Source organism: Phyllostomus hastatus, unplaced genomic scaffold, assembly GCF_019186645.2.
Source record: "Phyllostomus hastatus isolate PE091 unplaced genomic scaffold, TTU_PhHast_1.1 phas_scaffold_555, whole genome shotgun sequence".
NCBI lineage: Eukaryota > Metazoa > Chordata > Mammalia > Chiroptera > Phyllostomidae > Phyllostomus > Phyllostomus hastatus.
In genome coordinates, this window is record NW_025334036.1 from 4554722 (window position 1) to 4582145 (window position 27424).

General features: G+C 62.5%; 1 protein-coding gene across 2 annotated transcripts in view; it reads left to right on the forward strand.

Moving 5' to 3' along the window:
• NTRK3 (neurotrophic receptor tyrosine kinase 3) overlaps positions 1 to 27424 on the forward strand; it is a 265673-nt gene that overhangs the window by 216804 nt on the left and 21445 nt on the right. For both annotated transcript variants that reach the window (XM_045825072.1, XM_045825073.1), the window contains exons 14-15: positions 3289 to 3461; positions 5567 to 5810. In XM_045825072.1, coding sequence (XP_045681028.1) covers positions 3289 to 3461; positions 5567 to 5810 — 417 coding nt within the window. The remainder of the gene's footprint in view (positions 1 to 3288; positions 3462 to 5566; positions 5811 to 27424) is intronic.

Sequence of the window (27424 nt, forward strand, 5' to 3'; positions counted from 1 at the left end):
TCTCAGGTCTCCCCAGAGTACTCGATCTGGGTTCCACAACAGCAGCCCGCTCTTTGCGGTCATAGTTCTCGGGTTTTCACGACACCGCATCACAGTCCGCAGTGACGGCAACCGAGGGGACGGTCACCGGTGAACGTGGGCCCACCCGCGCGGACTCTCCGTGAGCTCCTCCCGGGGCCGGGGGCCTCCCCGGCGTCCAGGGCCTGCCGGGCACCGGCCGGCGTGTCCTCGGAGGCGGTCGGCGCTTGACCCGGCTGGCCAAGTGGGTGTGCCTCGGCCGGGAGCTTTTCTGGCGGAAATCTCTCCCCCCAACTTAGAGAAAAAAAGAAGAGAAGAGAGGAACAAAGGCAGCAGACCCCCGAGGCTGGGGGAGGTGAAGATGCTCAGTGACCCCGAGGGGGGCGAGCTGCTGAGAAGTCTGGGCGTCCCTGGCGTCTGGACAGCCTCCCTCCCCGCTCCGGCCAGCAGCCCCTCGAGGCCTAGGACACAGGGTAACGGGGAGCTGCTGCACAGAGGGGAGACCACCAGAACGGGCAGAGTCCTCGGACTCTGGGGGGGCGGGGAGCCGACAGGGGGCAGATCGCAGCTGCCCCGTTGGTTCTGCGGACCCTGCTGAGGGGCGTCGGAGACCCCTCAGAGTGACCCGTCTCCCTGGGCCTTCTGTGCCCGCAGCTGGTGGTTTATTGTGACGCTTCCCTCGGAAGAGCGCCCCTTGGAGGGCGGCGAGGGTGGGTCGGGGCTGCGGGTCCTCCTCACTCTTCTCCCAGCCACCTCTGTCCCAGTTGTGCTGGTAACTGGAGGGAGGGGCGGGGCCGCTGGCAGCCCACCTGCCCCACACCACCTTCTGCCAGGTGCCTCGGCGCCTCAGGCCTGAGCCGGGAGTGCGGGCGGGGACCGGCTGTGGGAGACCGTGGGCCTGTCTGCTGGGTGCCTCCCGGCAGAGGGGGCCGGCCTCAGGGACGCCGGCGGGCACCGTAGGAGGGCTGGGAACGGAGATATCCGGTGGCTACGTCTGGCGTCCAGGACCCTGCGAGAGAGAGTGATTTACAGAGATGGAGAGAGGCCATTTGGCCAGCCCCAAACTTGATCTGCTTTTCCCTCCCATAAATCCAGCGTTCACATAAATCTCTGTGTTCCCCCATCCCACCCATGCTGGGTTCCTTCCCCTCCAGATCTCTGTGAAAATAAATAAATCACTGGCGGTCGTCCGACACCCAGACACCCAGGCCCCAGCACATGCAGTTCAGGGCTGCTGCCAGCAGCCGGGGCACCAAGAGGCGCCCTCTGCCTCTGGGCAGATGCCCTTGCTCTGGTTGTCGGGGGGACGTGTGCAGCGGCCTGTCCCTTCCGGGTGGGGCGGCGTCCCTGAGAGGGCAGCCGGGCCCTCAGGAGACCATGGAGGGCCAGGGTAGGCAGAGCGAGCAGGGGCTGCCAGACGTCCGGCTCGCCTCCGACCTGGCCGGCCCTGCAGCCTGGCATCCTCGCTGGGCTGGCCCGCACCACTCGCCTCCCCGGACTCTGCTCCGTCCCTTCTGCTCCCGTCTGTGTTCCCCGTCCCCCCCACCCCCCGGGGACCCTCCCGGGGACGGCTGCACCCGACACACTGTTAACTCAGGCAGGTGTGCGGGGACAGACCGGAGCCACCACGTGTCCGTCCTGGACCTCAGTGCTCTCGCCTGTGAAACGGGAAAGGCGCACTTAGGTCGCTTCCAACGTTTTTTGTCGGGAGCGGAGCCATTTAATCAAACACGTTTTCTGGTGAAAGTTCCAGAGTTTGAAGAGCACGCAAGGTGGCGCTGGTTGGATTTGGAGTGGGGCTTTGTATCTGGTGGAGAGACCACGGACCTTCAGCTGAGGTCCTCCCTGGGAGCACTGCCCTTGACCTGCGGACCAGAGACGAGGTGCCGCTGACGATGTAGCACGGAAGTTGATATCCAGACCAGCCCGGGCCTCCCCCCGACCCCCCCGGGCCCTTTTCAAGCCGGGAACCCACTGTCTCTGTGTGCTAATGACGACCCGTGGGGCCGACGGCCCCTCGCCTGGCACAGCTTCTGCACGTTCACCTTCCTGCTGTGTGTGGCCCAGGCATCCCCGAGGGCTGCAGCCGCTGGGGGTAGCGGCGGCCGGAGAGAGGTCTCTGGCCGGGAGGCCCTTCCGCAACAGCAGGTTCTGCAGGGAGGCCAGTCGGCCTAAAGCACCAGAGGAGGAGCGGTGCGTGGCAGACAGCACGTGAGCCGACACACGTGTCCAGGTTCTCACTAACCCCGAAAATGGTGCGAGAGCTGCACACTCACTGCCTCGCCGCCTCCTGCCCTGTCTGCTGAGGTCGCCACTCTGCGTCCTTTGAGGCAGATGTTAAGAGGGTGGGGAGGCTGGAGAAAGGTGTGAGCTCACCTGCCCAGGCTGCTCCTCCTGCAGAAGGGTCCCCCCTCCCTCCCCCCACCCCAGCCCTCACCATCGCTGCATCCCATGGGCGCCTCATGCCGGGGTCCCTGGGATGTGTCCACATGCTTCTGCTTTGGTCCCCTCATCCCCTTTGGTGCTGGAAAATCCGCATTTATACCCAACCCCTCCTCCATTTATCTGCCAGGGCCCTGGGGCGAGCGGCCTGGTCTGCTGCTCCCTCCTTACACAGGGTCTTCCACTCCCACGGGGGCTGGGTCCCGATATTTCAGAGGCCACCAGGCGCCCACTTGCCATCCCACCCTGGGGCTCTGCCACCCTTTACCTGGTCCTGAGGACCCTGAGTCTGCAGCCCAAACATGGATGTTTCCCTGCAGATACCCCTCCTTCACCTAGCGTCAAGGGGTGGAGCGGGCCCGGAGACTTGGTTCCGCTGCCCGCCTGCTTCCTCGTGGACTCTGGGCCCAGGGGGATTTGGGAAGTGACGGCAGTGGGGGCGGGCTTTCCCATTGATCAGTTTAGCCGTGGGAACCAGGAGCCCAGGAAGCCTTGGGGGGAGGGGCCTGTGTGAGGCCTCCCACCTCGCGCCCCTCCCTCTGCCGTTCACACCGACCCCCGAGGAAGCCCAGGGCGCCGAGGGGAACAGAACTGAAGTTACTGCCTGGTGTCGGGCCGTGGGGGTCAGAGGGCTGGTTTCTGCTTGTGCTGAAGGAGGGGTCAGGCCCGGCTGCTGTGACTTAGCCTCGCGGTCTGTAGACCTTGATTACAATCTCATCCGTGGGGAGCCAGCGGGTCTTTATTGCTGGGCACCAGGTCTCGTCCCTGGTGGGGTGGGGGGGACCCGTCCTGTGGCGGCTGAGAACCCTTGTCCCGCCTCGCCTCCAGGCCCTGAAGGACCCCACCCTGGCCGCCCGGAAGGACTTCCAGAGGGAGGCCGAGCTGCTCACCAACCTGCAGCACGAGCACATCGTCAAGTTCTACGGCGTGTGCGGCGACGGGGACCCCCTCATCATGGTCTTCGAGTACATGAAGCACGGGGACCTGAACAAGTTCCTCAGGTAAGGGGCGGCGGCTGCGCCCGCCCTGGTGCCCTGACGCAGCCCCCCCCCCCCCGATCCACGGGGTTCCCTTTGGAGCCAGGAGCCACATTCGTTTCTTTGCACACTTAGGTCAAAGGTTAGACTTGAGAAGCAGCCTTTTCCCACCGTCCACTGAGCAGCCGGATTCAGGCCTTCCTCCCCGATCTCCAGGGAGGAATCGTCGAGGGCGCTGGGACAAGTCACCTGTGCTCTTCCTCCTGGTTCCCGGCCGACCGAGGAGGGGAGCGGGGGGGAGGGGTCTGGGACGGGCTCAGGGTGGGCCTGCCGGCCTGCGACCCCCACGTCCAGGGACCCAGGGCCACCCTTGCCCCCAGGCGAAGCGAACAGCCTTCCCACTCGGTGCCTGCGCTGCTCAGGGCTGCGGGGTCGGGCTGAGCCTCACTCCCCCCCAGCCCTCGGGAGGCTTCTCGCCAGAGGCGTTTGACGAGGAAGAGGCAGCGGACAGACTCGTCAGGAGACGGCACTGGTTGGACAAGGGACAGGTTTCCCTGTGACCAACGTAGAGCTGTGCTGTCTCGTGTAGTAGCCACGTGGCCGTTTGAATTTAAATTTACGTTTCTTAAATAACATTGAAACATTCACTTCCTCTGTCTCACTAGCCACATTCTGCATACTCAGTCGCCACAAGTGGCTACCGTATCGGGCCAGCGCAGTACAAAACATTCCCATCGGTAAAAGCTCTGTTGGATGGTGCTTTTCTGGAAAGACTGGGTTGGTTGCGAGAAGGATTTTCCCAGTCTGGGAGCCAGATTGTCTGGGTGTTGAGAGAGGCTCTTTTTTTTTTTTTTTAAGATTTTATTTATTTATTTTTAGAGAGGGAAGGGATGGAGAAAGAGAGAGAGAGAGGCTCTCGATGGGACTGGTAAGGGACTGGGGCCCTGCCCAGGCGTTCCCCGAGCAGACAGCGTCTCGGTGAGCGCAGAGTTGGGGTTAGCGCCCCCTGCTCCCCACATCCACCGCCTCCGCGCATGCCCGACGGAGGGGCAGCCGTGCAGGAGAGGGCCTGTGGGGTTCAGGTCCCGGAGGCAGGGTGGACACTCAGGCCCTGGACACTCGGCCGCCTTTCCCACCCTTTTGAATTCCACGGCGGAGAATGAGGTTTCCAGAGTTCACATGTAGGTTGGGGAAGACTCTAGCTCGTTCGCCAAAAGCCGGCGAGCATCTGCTCGAAGTGGGGCATTCAGTGGACTCCGTGATTTTGAGAAGGGACCGGGCAGGGCGGGGAGCCGGCCGCGAGCTCCCCTGGTGAGGCCGGTTTCCAGAACGGGGCCCCGGAGGAACCCGAAGTGCCCGCGCGGTAGTCTGAACCCCTGAGCTGCGTCTCACCGTGAAGTTTAGTCCGTTCCTGGAGCGCTCAGTCCTTACCAAAAGGACAGACTTGGGTTCACACCCCGAATTTGCCCCATCTTAGTGATGACAACAGCCTGGAGCAAGTTATCGAACCTGGGTTCCCTCCCTGGCAAACCGGGGCCGGTAAGAACCGCTTCCCAGGTCTGCTGTTGCGACGGTTAAACGACCCCGCCCTGTCACTCCTAGAGGAGTGTCCACGAGCCAGGTCTCAGTCGGGGTGGGGGGCGGGGGGCGGGGGCCGCTACCGCTACGGTGGCTGCAGTGCGCGTTTCCTCAGAGCCGGGGCCCGTGCTGGTCCCCTTAGACCCCCAGACAGGAAACTGACAACAGCCAACACAGACAGCAAGGGCTGTCTGATGTGAATGGATCACAGTCACACCTACTTTTTGTCGGATCGGCCAGAAATACATCTTCCCGTGTGCCGAGGAATTGCAGCAATTAGTTTATGCGCCGTGGGATGAACGAGACGGAAGGTCCCGGCCCGAGAGCCCGTCCGCGGTCGTCTCCGTTGCGGGTCTGGGCGCAGCGTTTCTGCCTCACCCGCACGCACGTCCCGTGCCCGGGGGTGGACAGAGACAGGCCCGAGGCCGGCTGGGCAGGGGGGCTGCATGCACTCCCGCGGCGCAGTCCCGACCAGTGGGAACCGAGGCCTCTCCCCTCGGTCTCCTGAGCTCTCTCCGCTCCCTCTCTCTACCCCCGGCTCTCTCCCACAGGGCCCACGGGCCGGACGCCATGATCCTCGTGGACGGGCAGCCGCGCCAGGCGAAGGGCGAGCTGGGGCTCTCCCAGATGCTGCACATCGCCAGTCAGATCGCCTCGGGCATGGTCTACCTGGCCTCCCAGCACTTCGTGCACCGCGACCTGGCCACCAGGAACTGCCTGGTCGGGGCCAACCTGCTGGTGAAGATCGGGGACTTCGGCATGTCCAGGGACGTCTACAGCACGGACTACTACAGGGTGAGGCGGCTCTTCTGGCTGCGGGGCTCCCTGGCAGAGCTAGCACCTTGCTCACTTGTCTTGTCGTTGTCCATTAACCCTGTTGCTCCGGAACACACACACACATGCACACACACACGCACACACAGCTGTGCCCACCCAGACACTCGGTGACTGTCCTTTGGCCACTCCTGCACCTCAGCATCTTGTTCATTATTCTCTCTCTGGCTCACTGCTCCCTCCCTCTCGGGTGCGTGACTCAGCTGCACCCTTACATCGCAGTGGTATACTAGTGGTGTCCTCACTCGCATCTCTAACAGATACTCCTCCTTCGTGAAATAAAATACACATCTACCTCTAAACGCACGCACAGACAAACCCAACTTGGTGCTACATTTGAGTGCCCTCCAACTCCATCCCTGATCCAGCCTCACCCACCACACACTGGATTCTCTGAACTTATCTGCTGACCATCTAGGCTTGTTTTCAGGGGTAACTTTGGTGAGAAGCCAGCACGCAGAGTCAGGTAGCAGAAGTGACTCACGCGTTGCTGAGCATAGTTAGCAGATGGCTCGGGGAGACGGGGGAGACAGCAGGTCGTCGTCGCCCGCGGTGGAGAGGGGTGCAGGCTGGAAAAGCCCCCTGGCTGTGAGAGGAGCCACGCTCCGTCTCACGGCACGTGGCCATCAGTCCACAGGGACAGGTGTCTTATTCTGCTCCCAGGACTCCTGTCCCTTAGTCCTCGGGACTTACTTTCCTGCAGATTGTCGCGTGGTTCCGACAGTGTTGCTGTGGCCGGGGGAAGAGTGCATGCGATCCAACTCGTGAAGGGTGTGAGGGGGGCGGGGTGTAGGCACAGCACGAGACACGGGGGTGGAGTAACTCCTGCAAACGGATCAGAAGGCCCACGCCTCAAAAGTGCAGAAAATTTACTTCGGGGACGTTGAAGGGACACGGGCTTGGGATGTGCGGGGCCCTGTTCTGGAGGCACACGGCCGTGTGTCTCATCTTATCTGCAGGGAACGAGTGAGCGCATTGTGAGGCAGAGCCCACAGCTGCCCTTCCGGCCCACATGGTGCGCCAGGAGGCTGGGGGTTTGGGGCTGGCAGCTGCAGCATCGTCCTGTCTGGACGTTCCTCCCGATGGCTCTGTGTGAACAGGACATTAGAACTGGTCACTCAGGACACGTCGTTTTAGCCATGGCCTAAACAAAAATGGAACGGCTGAGAAATGCCCGCTGTGGCTACAGAGTTGTTCGTCCGAGGTACAAAGGATGGCAGACGATGCGGCCTCGGGAGAGGCCGTGGAGCAGAGGACACCAGGAGAGGGGAGGTTGTGTGTCCATCGCACCTGCCCTGTCCGGCGCCCCCGGGGACGGGAAAAGGAGCGCCGACCAGCAGTCACCGCAGGCTGAGGGCCAGGGCGGGCCTGCTGGGGAGTGGTCCAGCAGAGCCTTTCGTCAGCATTACACCACTTTTCCCAGTCACTTTGAAGAGAGGCATTGGTGTGGTTCCTAAGGGCCCACGGGCCCTAGATTTCTCGAGTCTGGCTGGAGCTGGCCCCATTTAACTGCCTGTGCACTCTGTGTGCTGGCGTCCGCTGGCCTGTGTGGCCGAGCACAGACTGGTGTTGGCGCTGAAAAAGCGGGGAACGGGTCACTGTTTGCCTGCGAGAGGAACGTGTTTGGTTTTGCCAGTCTGGTCCCCGCTCGCTTCACCGGGGCCTTGGGGAACCGCGTCCAATCGGAGTGCGCGCACACTCGGCCTTCCGACCTGCCTCACGAGTGCAGTTAATCCTTCTCGGTGCCGACTTCAAAGAGGGAAAAAAAGTCACGTCTTCAAACGACACGTCTGTGCGCTTGCTCTAGCGACTGCGCACCGTCGCCCGTTGCTCCGGGGACAGCTCCACGGAGCGGGATGGTCTCGGTCCGCGGGCCCTGGGGCAGCCTGGGAGTTAAGGAAGGGGGCCGAGGGGGAGCCGTCCCCAGCTCCTTTCCCGCGCCTCCCCAGCCAGGTGCACGCGGGGCCAGCCGGCTTGAAGATGTGTCTGTGGTCCCAAGGAGGCATGAAATAAAAACGGGTAGCTGTTGCGGTGGGGACACAGTGCGCCCAGCAAAGATCACATCCCACCGATGGTGGGCAGACTTTGCGGTGTCCGTACCCGAAGAGAGCATTCGTGGTCAGTTGCTCACCAGGCACTGCGCCTGCGCGGCCCCGCCCCCCGCGCGGCCCCGCCCTCCCGGTCAGCGCTGCAGAAGGCCTCCGTGGTCCCCTGGAGGCTGCATCGGGAGTGAGCCTGAACCTGTGATCACCCGGATTGGGAGGCGTCAGGGTGATGAGGGAATTCTGTATTTGCCCTGGTTTTACCCGTTTACCCCCCAGCACCGTCATTAGCAGCCATGGGACCTCAGCGCATTTCCCGAACCCCGACTTCATGTTCCCATTTTAAAAATGAGGACACACAGCCTCTCAACAGTCCTTTTGATGGTAAACAGGTTAATTTCCGTTAAAAGCAGGGAACACACTGCTTCTTGCATAAGTTATGGTTTGTCTTCCTGAGCTCCCGTCACGCCGAAGGCAGGAGAGCCCCAGGGGTAATCTCCCTAGAGGCAGTGTGTGAGTCCGAGACGACGCTCCTGACCGCTGGGAAATACACGGGGACCACACAGTGGGGTCTTCAGGGTGACCACCTCTGGAAAATCCCCTCCCCAAGGTTTCAGCCTAGACAGAAATACGGCTGTCAGTACCTGCCTGTGCTTCTGGTCAGGGTTTACAGGGTCCCGCTGATGAATCTTAGCACGAAGTCCGGCGATTTAGGGAAGATTTTTGCAGCCCCCCGCGCTGATGCAGCTCCAGGGGACAGCAGGGATTGCTCGGGCGGCCGGAACAACACGGAAGGACTCTGCCAGCTGACCCCGCACAGGCCTGCCCCCTCTGCCTCTGCAGGGCCTAGGAGCTGGCTGGCGCCTGGTGCCCGGTGCACCTCGGTGCGGGTAATACAGGCGTGTGTGTTCGCGCCTGCACTCACTCCCCTGCCAGCGAGGATTCCGGAGTGTGCACGGGGGTGGGGGCAGGGGAGAGGTGGAGATGAACAACTCCTCGTGCTCTTCCTTCTTCATTTTTAATTTCTTAAGACAAACAGACACCATCTGGCTCGTGCATGAGCAGTGTGCAAACGACTCCCAGAGGTGAGCAGCCTGGCTTTCTGGTACATGTTTAGAGGGAGAAAACCAATGTCTCCGCACCAGAGCCGTGTGTCCCCTCCTCCTAGGACTGACCGCAGCGACAGGCGCCTCCTCCCGCCACAGACGGGGAGGCGGTGCTCTGGGCTCGCCGCACACCAGCTTCGGCGAGGGCGGTTGGCGCCGCCACACGTCTCTGAGAACACCAGGCCGCACTCAGGGGTCGGAGTGCAGATCTGGAATTAGAGAAAGCATCTGAAGAGGAGAGGCTGGGATTCCAGAAGAGAAACGTCTTCAGAGGTGTTGATTTGGAGGGAGGCAGCGTGCTGAGACCCAGGAGGAATGGGGTGAGGGCTCAGTGCTCCAACCCTGCTTGTCCCGGGGGCTGGGACGGTGCCTCTCAGGTGGCCCTCGAGTCCTCTGCACCGAGCCCCGGGCTGAGGCCTGGTTGGCACCCAGTGAAAATACGAATGCATGACTGAGTGAAGGCGGAATGGGAGCCTGGAGTGAGGCAGCAAGCAGGTGGGCCAGACCCCGGGCGGCCCACACAGGCAAACAGAGGCGTCCTCTGGGGAGGTGATGTGGGGGCCCCATGGTCTCAGCAGCAGCGTCTGGGGCGGTATCTGGAGGAGGCAGGAGACTGGCGGTCTGAGTTGGGGGGGACTCGCGGGGAGGAGAGCCAGGTGTCCTCGGTGGGGGTGGGGGGGAGGATGCCGAAATCCAGGCAGATGTGGGAGTGGGGGTGTAAGGCAGGTCTGGGGGCCGACAGCGAGGCCCTGAGCTGGAGCTTCTAGGTCACGGTTCCTGGGAACTCCTGGAAAAGGGGGACAGCAGCGACCTTTAGGGTATGGGAACAATTTAGAACGCGCTGGTCTGGCTGGGAGAACGTTCGATTTTGTGGATGTCAGGGTTTCTTCCCGGCAGCGATGGGAAGGGCAGGCTCTTGAACCCACCCTGCCCGGGCTCGAACCTCAGCCCCCGTGATTCCTGGCTGCACGGCCTTGGGCACATCATTTAACCTGTCTGTATCCCCGACTGGAAGATGGGCCGACAGCCTCTGGCACGTGCATGCACTGTGAGGGTTAAGCGGTAATCAATACGAAGTTTCTAGGATGACAATTGCTCAGGAAATCCCAATTGCTGTTGCTGTTATTGGAGCTAAAATGCAGTCGTCCTCCCTGGTTTCAAAACGGGGAGCGACGCTTACATAAGCGTATCAGCGGAGGTAGGCCAACCGCCATGGCACGTGTGTGCAAAACCACAGAGTGGTCCGCCACAAGTAGAAACCCGCTTTTAGGTCGTGTGGCGGTGGGAGCCGCTGACCCTCCGCCGCGCGGTCATCGGGCCGGTGGAGCTCCGGCCTCTTTCTTGTGTGGTGCCCCGGCCTCGCCCTAGGTGTCCAGCCCCACTGCGGCCAGCCGGACGGGGAGACAGGCGTGTGGTTAACAGCCTGTCTCATGGCAAGGACCAGGTCGCGCACCTGGTCTCGTGGGCTGCAGGGCAGGCTGAGAAGTGGAGTGTGGCCGTGTCCCCGTGGCATCAGTCGGAGTGAACAGCGGGCATACTCTGCCGTGGGGCGCGTGAAGAAAACCTCCCTACGCCCTCTCCTTCCAACCGCATGCCGCCCCGGGGCTGATGCCGTATCAGGGAAGCAGGGACTCTCACTTTCTCTGAGGGAGCTTCGACGAGGCCAGAGGAAGGCCGAGAATCTCCTTAGACTCCCAGTCCCTGAGCCACGTTTGCCTGTCGTCTTCAGTTTGGGAGAGGGGGGCCTGGCACCGCCCGGAGACGCGGCTGTGAAGTGGACGCCCAGGCAGGATGTGGGCCCTGGCACCACCTGCACCCTGCGAGAATTTTGCAAAACAACTGAAATGCTAAAACCTCTTAAGCTGTACACAACTGCAGAGGGAACACGCACAGAGGGAGGTATGGAGGGTAGATTAATGCTAATTGTAGTATTACACTCTTGTTTCCTTGATGAAAGCCAGAGGATTTGCACGCTGATCATCTACAAAATACCGGGCGTTTCAAAACGCAGGTCTGTTGAGGGGCGGGACTGCCGTGTGGGACGCCCGGGTCTGCGGCCCGCCCCGGGGCCAGGCTGCTGGCGGGAGGCTCCCTTTTGTCTGTGAAGTCTGGAGTCTGGGTTCTGGTTCCATGGTCTCTTTTAGGCTTTACCTTCTCTGGGGCTCGGTTCTGTGTGTGAGGATGCGTGGAGAGATGGCTCGATTTCTTTGGGAGGGAGATAGGGTCACAGGCACGAGGAGAAAGCCGCGGCTGCCCCCAGCGTTCCGCACTCCCGCTCCACCCCAGACCGCCGCTGCTCTGGGTGCCAGCCCCGTCCCCTCTGGGTGAAAGACGGCAGCCGCCTCCGGTTCCGAAACAGGCCCGTCCCATAGTGCCCAGGTCTGGTTCAGCGCTGCAGGTTGCTTTCTGCTCCTTCCTCTTCCTTTCCTCTGAGGTATCTGGGGTAATCAGCCCAATTCAGCCTGGTGGGCCACAGAATTCTGGGTAGACTTTCCCGATACTTTTTCGGTCACGGGGATTACCCGGACTCCCCCGTCCGTCTCAGTCCTTCCAGACTGCCTGCCTCCCTGGACCCTGCTATACATTGAGTCCAGTGCAGTGTAGTTGGGGAGGGGTGCGCACCTGCAGCTCCCGCGTTCATTCCACGCAGTGCAGCGGGGACTGTGGGGAGCGCCCTGGGGGTCTGAGCCAGGGGACGCCCCCGCAGTCAGGTGGGAAGGCGGCTTGCAGAGGGCCTGACGGGCAGGAGGCTGGTGTGCAAACATCCGGACTCTCAGAAGGAGGCGGGGGAGTCACGTGGGGCATCCCTCCCCCCCCACCGCCGTAGGCATAGGAACGCCAGCCCTGGGCAGTACCCCCCATCCCTGCGCGCGGGCCCCTGACAGCCGTGACTGACGTGGCACGGAGAACCCAGGACCGGGGCCAGAGGCCCGTGTCCCGTCCCCGTGGCGGTGCGCCCGAGTGCACCACACACAGAGCCTTTCCCGGGCTTTCCTCCCCGTTGTCTCCAGGCTGTGCGTCTCTCCCTGGGGCCGGGGGAGCCTGGTGGGCGTTGGGGGAACACCTGCAGCCTCACCTTCAAGTACCCCGCACGGCTGCAGCGCCCCTTTTCCCGATGGGCATAGAGGAAGGACCGGGTCCTGGTCCAGCCAGTGGCTTTTCCCGATGGTGCTGGCTGTGGATCAGGGTTCCCCACACTCAGCTCCGAAGGCGGATCAGATGCATACTTCTCCAACACGGTTTTTTTTTTTTATTTAAAGCAGTAAAACCTTTTCTTCAAATGGAGTCTTGTAAAACGGATGGGGCGGATGGATGGGTGGGTGGACGGACGGACAGATGACAGAGAGACTGACAGGCCTACACAAAGCCGCTGTAGTCGAGGTGGAGGAACAGCAGCTGTGGCGATTCGGCACCCAGGCCCCTGCCCTCAGTCCTGGGGTTCCCGCAGCACTTTTGTGGAGGGGCTTGCAGTGCCAGGCCCCTGTCAGCGGGCTCCCCAGGCCGGACCGGGGGCAGCTGCGCTGGACACACGTGGCAGCGACAGTGACGACAGCAAGCATGGTCGCCGCGGGGACCCGTGAACAGCTCCCTCTGCTGTTGGACCCTCCCGTCTGACCCTCGGGCCTCTCGGTGGCTGACTCGGTGACCACGGAAGGACTCACGCCGGGGCCGGAAGGAGGAGAAACGCGCCTTCTGCACATGCCGGCTGCGGGGCTCTGAGCGTCCCCTCCCGCCTCTGGCGCTTTGCCTGGGGGGGAGGGCGAGGGTCCTTGGAGACCTGCGGAGAAGTGAGCGGTCCGAGATTATTGGCCTCCACTTCACAGATAAGCCTTCGGAGAGGATGGGCAATGTGTTTAAGACCTTGAGAGCCCTTGACGGCAGAGTCAGGGATGGAACGGTTACACGGCCAGAGGATGAGCGGTCCGGTTACGGCGTCCGCTCAGCCTTCCCTGCCGCCCTGTCTCCCCGTGCGCCGAGTCCCTGAGCCACGGGCAAGGCCCACGTGCCGGGGACAGGACCGAACCCTCTGCCCTTCCCGTGTGCAAGGATGAGTAAAAGAACCCAGTCTTTATTCCCAACGAAATTAAGTTTTCATAGGGCGTGAACATTTGTGGCTCCACCGGAAGCCGGAGAGATGCAAATCTTACCGAAGGGTGTGAGTTTCAAGCCTAATCAGAAGGCAGCCGCCTGAGGTCTTGAGCGGTGGACCGACAGCCAGGGAGGCGAACGTTGGGAGGGCGCTCCCGTCGGAGGGGCTGGAATGAGCAGAGACGTGCAGGTGGCATGGAGGCCGGCACCCTGAGAGGACCGGGCAGAACAGCATGCCACTCCGCTGGCCATGCTGAGGACCCACGGGACGTGCCCGGAAGGAAATGCTTCGGGACACAGGGGGCCACTCCCTGCAGCCCACTGAAGGCCGTCGCCTTGGCGCTCGCGGGCACTCAGGGTGGGCTTGTTGCTGGGTTCAGTGGGCGTGAGGCTGTGTGTTGAGGACAGGTCGTCAGGCGGACGGCCAGGAGCCGAGACCGTGGAGGTGCAGGCAGGTCGTGACCGTGGTCCCGGGAAGAGGCGGCGAGGCTGTCGGGGTCAGCGGGGCCTGGGAGGGCGAACTGAAGGCCGGGGCCTGGCACGGCGAGCCCCTCCAGGGTGGGGCTGTGACCCTGAAAAGGAACAAAACGGGAAATGGAGGGTCGGGTGGGCTGTTTACAGATGTATCTTCTATGCCACCTCGTCCATCCTGTGTCCTGAGACTGTTAGAAACAGATGAACAAATGTCAGATCATTCCATCAAAAAAAAAAAAAAGAAAGAAAGAAAAACAGGAGGCTGGAGAGAGTCTGAAATGTCATCCGTTTGACCCCGGTGGCCCCGGGCAGAACAGCATCAAAACCGTCCCGGACAGACGGCTGCTACCTCTGTTCCGTGCATCGTCTCCGTCTCCGGGACTCCACGGGTCCCCCCTGTTCCTTCCAGCCATGCCAGCAGGAAGCTGTCACCAACGAGAGATTTGTCTTTTGCTCTCAAATTCGTAACACGCTTAAGAAGTGGAGAGTTCTCGGTTCTGTCTAGCCAGAGTGCCTCCAGCTGCAGGGTGAGTCTGTCTCGTGGAGAGAAGCATGATTGATGTTACAGGACGGGCATCCCAGCACTCTGGGCAACGCTAGGAGAGCTCAGTGAGGCCGCAGTGGCCTGGTGCAGTTCGTAGGTAATTGGTTGTATTTTATTCACGGGCTCTGTCTTCCCTGGCGGGCAAGCGACGGACTATAAACATCTCCCTCCCCTGTCCTGCCAAAAAGTCATACCCCGTTTCCGAACGCAGTTTCCAGGGTCCTCTGAAGTGTGCTTTCGTCTCCCCGAAGTTCTGAAAGCTGGTGGTGTCTTTCGGCGATGACGATGGTCCAGGCGCGGCAGGGACACTCTCGCGCTGAGCCGTATCTCCGTGGGGACAGGGAGACGCCCCAGGGGGACATCTCAAGAACTCGAGGCTCCTCAGTACTGAGCTCGTCCTTGGGAAGGAGAGGAGAGGGCATGGCCGGAGGCTGGCCGCGTCGCAGAAGCTCGGGCCCATTCCCCGCCCCCAGCCGTGGAGGGCGGAGGGCACAGCCTCTCCACCGGACAGTGGCCAGTACAGCCTTGGGCCCTGTTTGGGTTCCTCGGTGTAGAAGGCCTTTATTTCTTCCCCGGGCAGACTGAATCCATAACTGACAAAGATACATAAATTTCCATACAAATATCCTCTTTGCCAGCTGTAATTAAGATATTTGCATGGAAAGAGAACAGCGTGTTCCCGACTTCCTCCTGGTGGGGAGTTGTATTTCTTCCCTAATCCTGGAAGCCCAAGCCCTTGATCTGCCTGTGTCTAAGCAGGAGGAGGGGGAGGAGGCAGAGCATCAGGTCAATAGCGCATCTGAAATCCGGAACTCTGAACACAGTGTTATTGGGGGTTATCTTTTGTTTCTGGCTTAGCTGATCCCACCGGACGAGCTAGAGGTGGGGAGGAGGAGAGCCCTGGAGAGAGGGGGCGGAACACCCACTAATTTTAGAGACAGCGGATATTCTTTGGATCCTGAGAGTCTGTTTATGAGCTGTGTGACCTCAGGAAATTTTCTGAAATTGTCTAAGCATTAGATCCTCATCTTCTTTTTTTTTTTTTTTAAAAATGAGAACAAGTTCTTTTTTTGTGCAGATTAAATCAGATAATGTATGCAAATTGCCTGGTACCTATTAGGCACTCAATAGGTGGTAATTATTATTCTATGTAAGTGAATAAGGTAGAAATTATATGTAAGAAATTTTAAGTACCTTTCTGTTACAGGCCAGGGCTTTCCCCCCGGTGGTCTTTGCTGCTGGATACTAACACTGAAGGGAGCAGAGCCTGCTGAAGGAACCTTGGGGGGGGCGGGGGGGGGAGCCACAGCCGCTCACACCCAAGTCGGTCAGTTCACAGCCAGCCCAGGAGGAAGGAGAGCGCGCGCGCAGCCGGCGGAAGGAAGGCCCTCCCCGCCGTGAACCCCGAGGGGTTCAACCAGGAGCTGGTCACGGAGACTGTGACTCCTACCGCAGACAGACGTCCCCAGGGTTAGGGCCCATTCCCCAGGCCACCCCTGCTGACCCCCTGCTGACGCCGGGGGAGGGTTTCCGGTCCGTGCCCCGGAGCGGTGGGGGCAGAGACGCGCCGGTGTACGTCTGTGCTCCCTCCTTCCTCTTTCCCTTCGCTTGCAGGTGCCCGTCCCGCTCGCTTGGTGCCGCGCGCCTCCGAGACCGCGCCTGGGCGGAAGCTTCCTGGACCTCGGGCTTGGGCGCTCTTGGTTTTAGCGCCACCCCCACCCCCACCCGGGGTAGGCGGCCCAGATCGGGTGCATTCTGGGAAAAGCGAGTCCAGTTCGTCGAGGTCCCGTAGTCGGGTCGGCGGGGGCGGGCCGGTTACTGGGACGACCTTGGCGCCCTCTCCCCCACTGAGCTGTGCCCGTCAGCTTCTAGACGTGTGGCCCAGTTCGTTCTTGAAGTTGATGGCTTCCTTACGCAGTGGGTCAGTGCCCGACCTCTCGATCTTGGTGTTCATTTGTTTGTTCATTCGCTCACGGCGTGGAGTTGTGTGTGTGTGGGGGGGGCGGTGCGCGCGCCCTGTAGCTCTGTGCAGCCCGCGTTCCCCGGAAAGCAGAGGAGTCCATGCTGTTTTCCTCCCACTGAGCTTTCACATAAAAAGTGCTCAATAAAACCACTTAGTTAGAAAATACATGCTCTTACGTCAGATGTTATAACAAGTAAGGAACAATGTCCCCACTGGCGTAGGCATCTTTAAAGCCCCCTCCAGGGTCCCCACAGACGCCCGGGTCGGTGCCCCGGGAGGAGGCAGTGGGGGAGCCCCTGCCCCGACTCCCCATCAGAGGCTCAAACGCGTCGTGTGTCAGCGGTGAGGCCCGGGAGAGTGTTTCATCAGCCAACTGCCGTGGGACGGCGTCGGCACCAGCAGGGCTGTTTATCAACGCACAGGGGGGACCGGGCGACTCAGAGCTGTGCGGCGGAAGTGCGCACTCCCCGTGAGCCAGCCGTGTGGGAGGCTGCTCCTCTCGAGAAGTTCGGACGAACCAGTGCTGAGAAAGACGGGCAAATCCGTCTCATAACGGGGGCTCCCTGGCCCCCCAGAAGGTCCAGACACACTCCAGACCTTTTGACCAAACCCTCCTCTCCCCTGACCGAGGCCAGGAGGGGGCCCACCCTTTTCCTGGGCGCTTGTGGCCAGCCAGCGCCCCTTCCGCAGGACACGTTCCTTCTTCATCTGTATCTGTCGGGGCACGGAGCAGCCGTGAGGGCCTGCAAACCTCCCAGGCTTTCCACGCAGCCTCGGAGATCGAGCGTGTCTTCTTCGTTTCCAAATACCAGCGCGCCTCGTCGCCGTGGGGGTCCCTGCCGCTTCCCGTGCCACTCAGTTGGTGTCACACCTAAAAACCGGCTCCTTTGGGTGCTTCTCAGTCTCAGCGCCTTGACCCCAGGTGTTGCACGGCCAGTCGAGCTCAGGCACCCATTCGGGCTGACTGGGCGAGGGGGCCCAGCGTGCAGCGATGAGAAGAGCCCAGTGGCCACAGGTAGAGTCAGTGAGCAGCACGTTGTGATCTCCGGTGACGTGTCCCCTGAGCGTGAGGGGACCGGCGGTGCCCGTGTCACAGTCTTCCGGGCCGTGCTCCCCACTCCGGGATTCCCCTGCGCCCCTGCAGTCCTGCGCCAGCCTCAGCTCCTGACGGGGGAGGGGTTCTGACAGGGCCTCAGTGTGAGTTCACTGCACATGCCTGTGTGGAGGGTTGTGTACGGAGGGGGGGCTTGCCCGGTGGGCCCGCATCCCTGAGCAAACTTGGGTTTGTCTGCCCGAGTTCACGTGGGTGGGACTGGTGCCCCGATAGCCTAAAAGATCTTCTACTGGCCTTGCCCGTGTGCTTAAGTGTGTGTGTGTGTGTGTGTGTTGCTACTTACTGATAGCACAAATGCTGTGTTGCTGGTACATCCGGGTTCCTGTTGCACTCCACCAAGGATTTTTTGTGGCCTCAGCACAGCTCCGTGGCACACACAACTGTCATCAGAGTGTCAGCAAGGACTGAAAGCATGTTTTTAACTCGGGGGCGAGTTGAGCAGCCCCGGACCCGGGTCTGTTGCTAGAGTCCCGGTCCCAGGCAGAGGGCCATCCGTCCGTCCAGCTGTCAGCAGTCTTGGAATGCGGGTGTCCGTGGCTATGGCGCCGGCCCACTGGACGCGTCTCCCGCACACACAGACTCCTCCTGTTTGAGAGTGTTTCGTGAGAGTCCTTGATAAATGCCTGGGTGGGATTTGGGTGAGCCATCTACACTGACACACCTGTAAAATCCTGGCTAGAAACGAACTTGGAGATGATCTTGTCAAACCCACGTACTTGAGAGAGGAAGACACTGAACCCCAGAGAGAGCGAGCTCGAGAGCAGGTGCTTCTCAAGTTCATTAGTGAGTGGCAGAGCCAGGACGAGAACCCTGGTCTCCGTCCCCAGGTCCGGAGCCGCTCTGAGCATCATGAGCACGCTCTGGGGCCGGCCAGGCTGGCGTTGCTCTGCCCACTTGTAGGCAAGGAGGCTGAGGAGGCTGAGGCGCCGAGTCAGCCCTGCCCCGACTGCGCAGACAGTGGGGTGGGGCGGGCTCAGTGTTCTGAGTCATTAGTAAGGTGTGTCGAGGGCCCTGAGGTTTCCCGTGGTTAGAGTTTTAGGTGGTGTACCCGTAGGGCACCGCCCCATGGGGTTGGGAGCAGTCTGGGGTGGGGGTGGAGCCCGCAGCACGCCCGCGCCGTCACCCCTTTCCAGCAGGGCCCTGCGGCAGGGGTGTTCACGGGGAAGCAGGCAAACCGGTGGGTGGCCGAGGACTGGCCGTCACAGCAAGCGAGGAGGCTCCGTTCAGGAGTGTGCACGGTCTCCAGGTGACAGGCGGTCAGCAGCCAGGCGGTTCGAGCCAAGTGCGGTCCCAAAGTGGAACGCAGGTTCAGTGACGCCGGAGCGTGAGGACGGGGCTCGGGGAGCCGGGAGGGCGGGGCTCGGGGAGCCGGGAGGGCGGGGCTCGGGGAGCCGGGAGGGCGGGGCTCGGGGAGCCGGGAGGGGCGGCTGGAGGTGCAGGTGCTGGCACCTTCAGTGTGTGGGAGGAAGGGGGTGTGTTCACGTGTTTGCTGCCAAGTGGGTTCTCAGGAACGTCTGTCCACACACGCTGGGTCATGGGTGTTGGCGTTTCTGAAAGAGCAGCGCCCTCCCCCCTCCCCCGCCGCGCGTGCTGGTGCCCGGCACCGCATCCCGTGTTTGGGAGGCACTCGTGAAGGTCTGTGCCGTGACACGGACACAGAGGCAGGTGTGCCCTCGGAGTGGCCCATCTGGGGTGACACTCCAGGGCCCGCACGTTGGGACAGTCAGAAGTGACAAGACCAGCTTCCAGCCCAGTCACAGACACACTGGGGGATTGCCCTCCGCCACTGTGGTCTGGTGAGTGGTGGCCACAGGGTGGCGGGTCGGAAGTGCAGGCTGGCGGGGACCGTGAGCAGTCACCGTTCTCGTGCAGACTGTAACGGACTGCCCTGCCAGACCCAGGCTCTCCCTGCCTGCCCCCCCCGTGCCCCCCATTCTCCAGGGAGTCCCCTGAGGGCGTTGTAGAGTCCCAGAGCTGTGACAGAGACTCCCAGCGAGAGCTTCTCGGTGACGACCTCACCGTCCAGCTTTGCTCTCAGTTCTGAGACCCTGAGTGGGGGCTGACTCCCTAGTAGGATGCGCCTGGGTGGGCGCCGGGGGAACAGTGAGGTGAGGCCCCCTTACCGCGCACGTGTGAGAGGCTGTGACAGGCACGTGTCTGGGTGACACTCCCCCTCCCCACACCTGCAGGGTGAGGGGACGGGTCTGCCCCCTCTCCCGCTCCCCGCCCACCTCACCATGCGCCCCCCACCCTGTCTGCAGCCCCCTCTCCCGGTGGCCGCGTCTGTTTCCCTGGGACACCCCGGAGCCTCGCGCCCTGCCTTCTCCTCTCAAGCCCACGGTCGCTTCCGCATCAAAGAACCGTCTTCGTCTGACATTTCTGCCCTCCGTCTCCCGACTGCTGAAATAGGGAGTTTTCATCTTCTGCGTTAATTTTCGGGCCTCTGATCTTCACACTTCATTGACTCTGCATTTTGGGGGTCACTGATTATCTCCTGGCAACATTCAAACGCCTCTCCTCTGAGAAGGTTAATTCTTTCTGAGCTGTCTGGGGAGGGACAGTGTTAGCCGCCAGTTCTTTCTCCCACGCCCGCACCCCCCCGCCCCCGCCACATGGCACGCTCATTCCACGCGTGATGACGCCCGGCTCAGCCGTTTATGCCCTCTCGGGCGTTGCTTTACCGCCTCCACTCCTCTCGTCTGAAGTTAGGGTCCCGCCGTTTCCGACACCTGCTTTGGAAGCCTCACGCACCGGCCCGGCTACAACCCCCGTTCTCTTCCGTGCAGACGCTCTTTGAATTGACATTCGTAGCCTCCCCCTCCCTCCTCTTTGATCGCTCCATCCGCATGCGCGCCGCCCCGCCCCGGAGAGCGCGCTGGCCCCTGGAGCTTGGCTCCCCGGAGATGAACCTCTGCACGGCTGCCTCCTGCTCCCGGGACAGACACCCCTCCTCAGCAGTCCCTTGACATCGGCGGACTCTTCTGGGCGGTCCCTCCACGGGGCAGTCGTCTCTGGGTCTGGCCCGGCGTCCGCCGCACCCAACTCCTCACCGAGCCCTGCCGTGTCTCCGTGCAGCTCTCACGGTCACGCACTCTCAGCGTGGCGGCAGGAGCCGCCCTGGCCTCCGCCCTGGCCCGCCCAGGCTCAGAGCCTAGCGCTGCATGTCCCGGACTGCGCACCAGTCCACCCGCCCGCTGTGGGAGAGCCCTCCGTGAGCCTCCACTTCTCATTGCCCGAGCACTCTGTCAATCTCCCTCCTGCCCCTCCCCCTGGGAGCCCCCTAGGCCCAGTCCTCCAGGCCGTGCCCCGTTCCCAGTGGCTCTTGCTCAGCCCCACCATCGTGGGAGGCCTCCCGCGTGCACTCGCTAGGGCGGCCCCGCCAGGGCACCGCGGACCGGGTGGCTCACGCCGCAGAAAGTAACTGTCTCACGGTCCAGAGGCCAGACGTCCGAGGCGGAGGAGTCGGCGGGGCTGGCTCCTTCTGAGGCCGCTCTGCGGGGCCTGCGGGCTCTGGCACACCCTGAGTCTGCTGGCAGCGTGGAGGGGGCGGGCTGAGGCTCCCGCGTGCAGGGCCAGCCAACCTCCTTCCCCAGCTGGAGCGGCAGCAGGCGGCGGTGGGGGGAGCCCCTGGGAGGCAGCCCTGGAAGCGACAGCAAACTCAGTGCGTTTTTCTAAGGACAAACACTCCCGCAGAAGCTGTGCAGAAGGTGCTGTCTCTTTGACCGAAGGGGGTGAAAATTCTGGGTGGACTGGACTTCCTTCCAGGGTGGTGGTAGTTCTTGTGGGAGCAGACTGGGCCCTCGGAGGGAAGCGGTTGGATCTCGGGGGCTCCCAAAGGAAGGCAGCCGGGTGCCGTGTGCGAGGAGCGGTGTGAGGTTGCGTTTGCCGGCCGTGAGGAGCACCTCCGGGTGGACGCCTGCGTGAGGGCCCAGGCCGGGGTCGGAGTGGGCAGCCCTTCCCCCCGGGGCGTGAGGCGGGTGTCTGGAGGTGCGGCCGGGAGAGGCACGCGGTCCCCCTGGAGATGCATCGCTGCGTCGCTGCGCTTCTCCTTCCTTCCTCGGCCTTCACCCCTTCCTTCTCTCTTCCCCCGCCCTGCGCTCCCCGCATTCGCGGTCAGGGAGGGCCGCGCTGGAAGGGTCCGGCCAGCGGGTCGTGGCAGCAGCGGAGGCTCATGGCACCAGCAGCTTCCACAGTGAGTCTGGGTCGTGTTTCTGGGGCCGAGGGGCCGGGCAGGGCAGTCCTCATCCACGGGACAGCCCGCAGGCTTTGGAGGGGGGCGTCCATGGGCTGGGGCTGCTTCCCCCTCTCCTTCCCTGCCTCTCGCCTCGGGGTGTCTATCATTCAGCTTCCATGGAAGTTTCCTGCCAAAGCCACTGGTGCGCTTGGGAAGTCTCATGGGGAGAAAGCATGGGGGCGCGGAGGAGGGGCCGTGGCCTGCCTGCAGACGCTGGGCGCACGTCTGGGAGAGCCGCCAGGGGCCGCGGGGCTGCCGAAGCTGCTGTCTGGGCCTGCGTGTGCAGCGGAGGCCGGAGGCTCTGCATGGACCGGGCCCGGCTGCTTGCTTGCATTTCAGGAGTGTGGCCTTCGGTTCTGAGTGCACACGGGATGCCTGCACTCCCTTTGAGGACCTGAGAAAACCCCACAGGCAAAAGCGGCCGAAGAGACAGGTCTCCCTGTTGAGCTCAAACGCAGCTTGGTCTAAGGAATGTGATGTCCAGGACCCCGTGCCCTGCCTGAGTCGTGTCCCCGAGTGGTCTCCCCTCCCCCGGCGGATGTCTGCGGTCGTGTCCGCCGCGGAGACGCACACACCGCGCAGTCAGCAAACCTCTGTCTGGTCTCGGCCCCCAGATCCGGCTGGATGGCTCTCTTCTGCTGTCTGCTGGAGAGCTCATTCCTTCTGCCCGGGGAGTGGTCCACCTGCAGAAACGGAACCGCAGAATTGACCTATCCGGCCTTGAAGGTCCCGCCCAGACTGGGAGATCCAAGCCCTGCCCGCCCGCAGGCCAGGGCTGTCCCTCCCCCCTGCTGACCGCGTTTGGCGGTGAGAAGCCCCCGGTTTCCCATAGACGATGCCGTCGGAGGCCACAGCACCGGCGGGCGGGCGCACGGTGTTTGTGAGGCCCCCTCCGGACCGGGTTGGGGGGGCGGGTGAACCGGAGCCCCCCACGTTTCTGCAGGCGCCTCCTCTGGGCACCGTCGCTCACCACGGCCTGAAGTTCACGGTTCTTCAGCGCCGGCACAGCTGTGCAGCGCGAGTTTATCCGAATGAACACGTTTGCCGGCCTTGTGAGCGTTTTGCAAACAGGGCCGTTATAAGAGATTGATCAGTCTCGTCTCGTGTTTATAAAATATCGTGGGTCCGTCATTCACGCCAGCGTGAAACTCGTGGTTTCAGGAGGTGACGGGTGGAACTCAAGCACCACACTGGTTACATTTGTCAGTGAAACTCCACAGATGTGTGCTACTAGTCGACTCTGTGTTTGTCTGAACTTGGGCACCTCTGGGAAGGCAAAGGGAAGCTCCCGACAACTGAACAGACGCATTGGTGCGCACCAGCACCAGCCCTGGCGGCCGGGGGCGCCCGGTCCCTCTCCCCCTGCGTCAGGAGCCGCTCTCCTCGGCGTGAGAGACGCAGCTGTGCCGACAACAGACAAGATCTCTGCCCTCAACAAGGGAGATGGGAAAGACAGGTAAAGCGGCCTGTGTGGTCTGAGAAGAATAGACGCGTGCCAGAAAAGTAAAGCAGGGCAGAGAGAAGGAAGCGTTTGGTGGCGGCGGTGGCCGCCGTGTGTGCGGTTGGACACAGAAAGGTCAGAGCACTCGAGTTGCCTCCGGAACACAATCTGTTTTAGTTTGTTTAATGTAACCAGGAGGGCTTTCGTGGCTAAAATCTTTCCGAGACAAGTCAGGTCTGGCGATCAGGAGGCCTAAGCAAGACGTCGTCAGCAACGACGGGCTAAGGGCAGCAGCAGCGGCAGGGCGGGGTGGCCGGGGCTGTGAGGGCGCACTGCCTGGTCCGCTCTGCGCGACAGTCCGGGGGCACCTCCCATGGGGACTGGGAGCGCCCAAGAGCGAGGAAGGCCGCGGGTCACCCACCGAGGGCGGGGGGACCCTGGAGGAAGCGCCCCAGCCTTTGACTCGCCCTGGCCGTTCGTCCGGGGCACCTGAAGGCCCGCCCCTGTTTTACACGGGGACCTTGGGGACGTCAGGGGGCAGCTGCTTACGTTCGCCGAGCGCCTGCACGAGTCAGGGGCTCTGAGTCAGTTTGTTTATTTAGTCTCCACTGTTCCCACGGAGCAGTTGCCGTAGTCCCACTCAGGGATCAGTTCCCATCGATGCTGAAACATAGAACTGGAAAGCAGGGGAGCCGGGGTTCAAACCCAGGCCGAGCTAGGTCTGGAGTCCCGCCTTCGTCTGTTGGTCTCAGAGTCTGTCCGCACCCACCAGCGGGGGGAAGTGGGAGGAACAAAGAACAAGAAGACGGGACCCGCTGGGCGACCCCGTCCTGCACGGGGCCTGCTTTGCGTGGCGGACATGTGGGGCGGGCGTGGGTGCCTTGCTGAGTGTGCGCGAAGGCACAGCCGCTCTCGCCGCCTGCCCAGGTGTCCTCGTCACTGGGGGTGGGGACAGGCACGGAACATGTCCGGGGCGTGAGAGTCGGTTATCCCCGTGTGGCAGCTGTGCTCAGAGGAGGCAGAGCCTGACCTTAGTGTGCCTGTGTTCCTGGACGTCACGCGTGTTGCAAGGGGGGACGGCGCCCGGCCTGTGTGTGGGTGACGGGGTGGGAGAATGCTTGCAGCGGTCTGAGACCGGGCGCGGGCTTTTCAGCAGGGGTGGGCGCGGTGAAGAGTCGCGTGCGAAGAGCATCCTGGACTGCCTCCCCGCCGTTGTGCGTGGGGTCCACAGACCGGCCCCAGCCAATCTCAGGACTGCTCTTAGCAGGAAGCCGCGTGTCTCCCCGGCCACACGTAGCACAGGGTCACTGTGTGACCTTGCATCTGTTTGTAATGCGCATTCGCAGGCTTCCCAGAACCACATCAGGTGGCCTCGTGTTTAGTGCGTACGCTGAGCTCCTGCAGTGCTTTGGCGAGCAGACCACCCCCCCGCTTGCACCGGAGACGGCCGTGGTCCCGCAGTGACGGCTCTCGGGCGATGTCGGTGACTTTCTCCAGTCCCCTTTCTGCCAGAGGAGGACCTCCCTGCCTGCGGCCGGTGCTGGGACTTCCCTGGACGTCTGTCATCACAGGTGTCACCCAGAGGTCTCCGTGCATGTCACGGGAGCGTCTCTCCTGATCTCGTGAGGTGTGTCAGACGGACGGAAAGAAGTCATTGCTCTGTCACTCATCAGGGATTTTCTTCTCCGTCGCAGTGTCAGTGTCACTTAGAGATATGCCCCAGGCCTGCGGGCTGAGGGGTGACGGCAGCCCCTCACGTCCCGGTCCTTGGCTGCTGCTGTGGCCTGCTGTCCGGCCTCCCCTGTCACTTGGATGCGCAGAGCCCAGGGGCGCGGCGTCGCTCCTCTTCCCCCGGAGGGTCGTTCCTCTCCGGCCTCTCTCCCTGCGCCCCCTCCCTGGCCGCAGCGACCAAGCAGGGAGGGGGGTCCCCTCTCCGCTCTGCGCCGTGTGCTCTCTGGAGCCCCAGGGCAGACGAGGGTGGGGCTTGGAAACGACTGGCTGTGTTTCTAGGGAACAAGGGTGTTTCTTCTTCTGCTGCTTGCCTGAGTCCCGCCTGCCGCTCCCACGTATGAGGCGCGTTTTAACCCCAGGACGGGTGTAGTTGCAGCCAGAAGGGCAGCGCTCCGGCCTTCCATGCACGTGTGTGAGGGCTCGTGGTCACGCGTGCGCCCCGTCCAGGAAGCTGCTCAGAGACCGGCATGCCTGGAACCCGGGATGTCCCCCCCCCCACCCAGACGAATCCAGCTTTTCTGGGGTACCCGAGAACACTTACTCATCTCTTGGTGTGCCGGCAGCAGGCAAGGGGGCTGCAGGGGAACTTTCTCACCTGCCCCGTGTGGCGGTGTCTTCCAGCTGTCACTCACTGGGGGTGTGGGGGGGCGTGGGGGGCTGCACGAGGCCAGGCCGTCTAGAGAGGTTTCCGACACAGGATGGGGCCTGGACGGAAGGGAGAAGCCGGCACAGGGTAACAGCCCTGGGACTACAGAAGGTCGTTTCCAAGTCTGGTGCTTCAACTGAGCTAAGGAGGGTCTTTTGGGGAGACCCTGGCACCTTTTCCTGGGGGAGATGCCTCTTCACTACGTGGCCGGCCGTGTCCGTACCAGGTTGGCAGAACCGGGTCTGCGTTCGCCGGGCCAGGCCCCCGGGTTCTCACCCGGAGACGCACCCGGGGGCAGGCGCTCTGCCCGTTCACTGGTAACCGGCCTTCGACCTCCTCGTTCCCCTGGTGTCTCGCTCCCTGGCGGTCCCAGGTCAGAGCCAGCGCCTGAGCAGCATGGCGGGAGTGCCTGGGGTGGGGTGGGGCTCGGGTCTGCCTCTGCAGGGGCCGAGGGGGTCGAGGGAAGCGTATGGGCGTGCCCCCCCAGGCCTGCCCTTCACGAAAGTTGCCCCAGCCTTTGTGATGAGGTTCTGTGCTCCTTGTTCTGAATCTTACCTTCCTCAAGGTCAAGTTCATTTGTTTCCACAACTCGTTTTGGGACAGACGGCTCCTGAGAAATCCGTGTGTCTGAGGAGCTCGGACAGGATGTGAGGGTGGGGATAGCAGGAGTTCCGCTGTCCCCTCTGCGGGGTCTGCTGGGCTGGCCCTCACCTCTCTCGAGGATGAGCTCTCTCCTCTCTGGCTGCGGCTGCCACTGGTGGCTAACCCAAGTGGACGGCAGAGGTCTGTCCGATGCAGCCGCCACCCTCCTGCCTGAGGCAGGTGGCCCCCCGTTCAGGTGCTGGTCTCAGAGCCACACTGTAAACCGTGTCCCCGTGACACTCGGTGGCTGGGGAAGCCCTGGCAGGTGGGCGCCACCGTGCAGGGCGGGCCAGGAGAAAGGGTGGGTGGAGGAGGGCAAGCCGGTTCCCACCTGGGCCACCGGGGTCTCTCCGAGTCTGTCTTCTTAGGTCCATGTGTAGAGACGTTTTATTGCTAGAAATGGAGACTGATGTGAGAGTTGAGATTTCCAGTGTTGCATCAAGATTCCTGCAGCTGCGAGTGGCAGGAAACCTAACACCCGCTCTCTTAGGCAAAAAAGAGAGTACTGTCTCGACAGTCACAAAGTCCCGATGTGGGGGATGTTCCTGGTGGGGCCCCGTTCTAGGCCCCAGCTTGGCCTGTGCTGCTGCTCTCTCCCTCAGTCTCCCTGTCTTCCCCCTCTTCTGCCCGAGATGACGACGGTCCGAGAGGACGAGACATTAACGGGAAATAGGTTCCCGAGCAATTGAAGCTGATGGGTTCTGAGAACCGAGATGACGAGCGCTGCCCCCCGTCGAACAGGTTATCCGGAGCCTAGATGGCCAGCAGCTGAGACTCGTGTTCTCGGCGAGGCCTGGCCGCTGACGGGCAGCCCAGCCGCGCGGGCGCGGACTCGCCCTGTCTTTTCCGCAGCGGCCAGGCCGGGCCCCGTGCAGAGGAAACTCCACGGAGAAGGGGCGACGGAGGAAGCCGTGCCCAGGCCGGCGGCTCTCTCGGTCCGTCCGCCAGGAGGAGGGGCGGGTGTTCCGTGGCGTTGCCTCGAGGAGCGCTCCCCGGCTGCCGCGGCCCCCGCCCCACCGGCCCCCCTCACTGCGCCTGCAGACTGGGGTGTTTCTAACTGACAATCCTCCTTCTGCGCTTACGGGTGTTTTTTTATAGAAATCCGATTCTAGGATTTCTGTCGCCTTTTTTTGAGACCTGCCACACCAACCCATCAATGTATATCGCCGGAAGCATCTTCGCCAGCGAGGCTTCCCCCGGTGGGAACGCAGGAGAACGCCGGCGTGACGGTGGGCAGGAATGCCGGTGTGGGAACCAGAGGAGTGTAGGGGCGAGGCTCGGGTCTTTCCCTTCTCAGCCCTTGGAGCTCAAGGGAGGCGCTGAACGCCCTGGTCCCCCCTCCCTCCCTCCCGGCGTCGTGGGAATGGTGAGCCGAGGTTCCGTGTCCCCCCCCCCCTTTCCTGGGGCCCACGAGCCTCCCGCTGTGGCGTCTCCTTCTCCGCTCCCGTGGCGGAGACCGGAGGTTTGAGTGCGTTAGGACGAGGGGGCTGCTCCTGGGCATCGCCAGCCCCCGTCTTGTGCTGGCCCTGCCGCTTTGGGTCCCACTCAG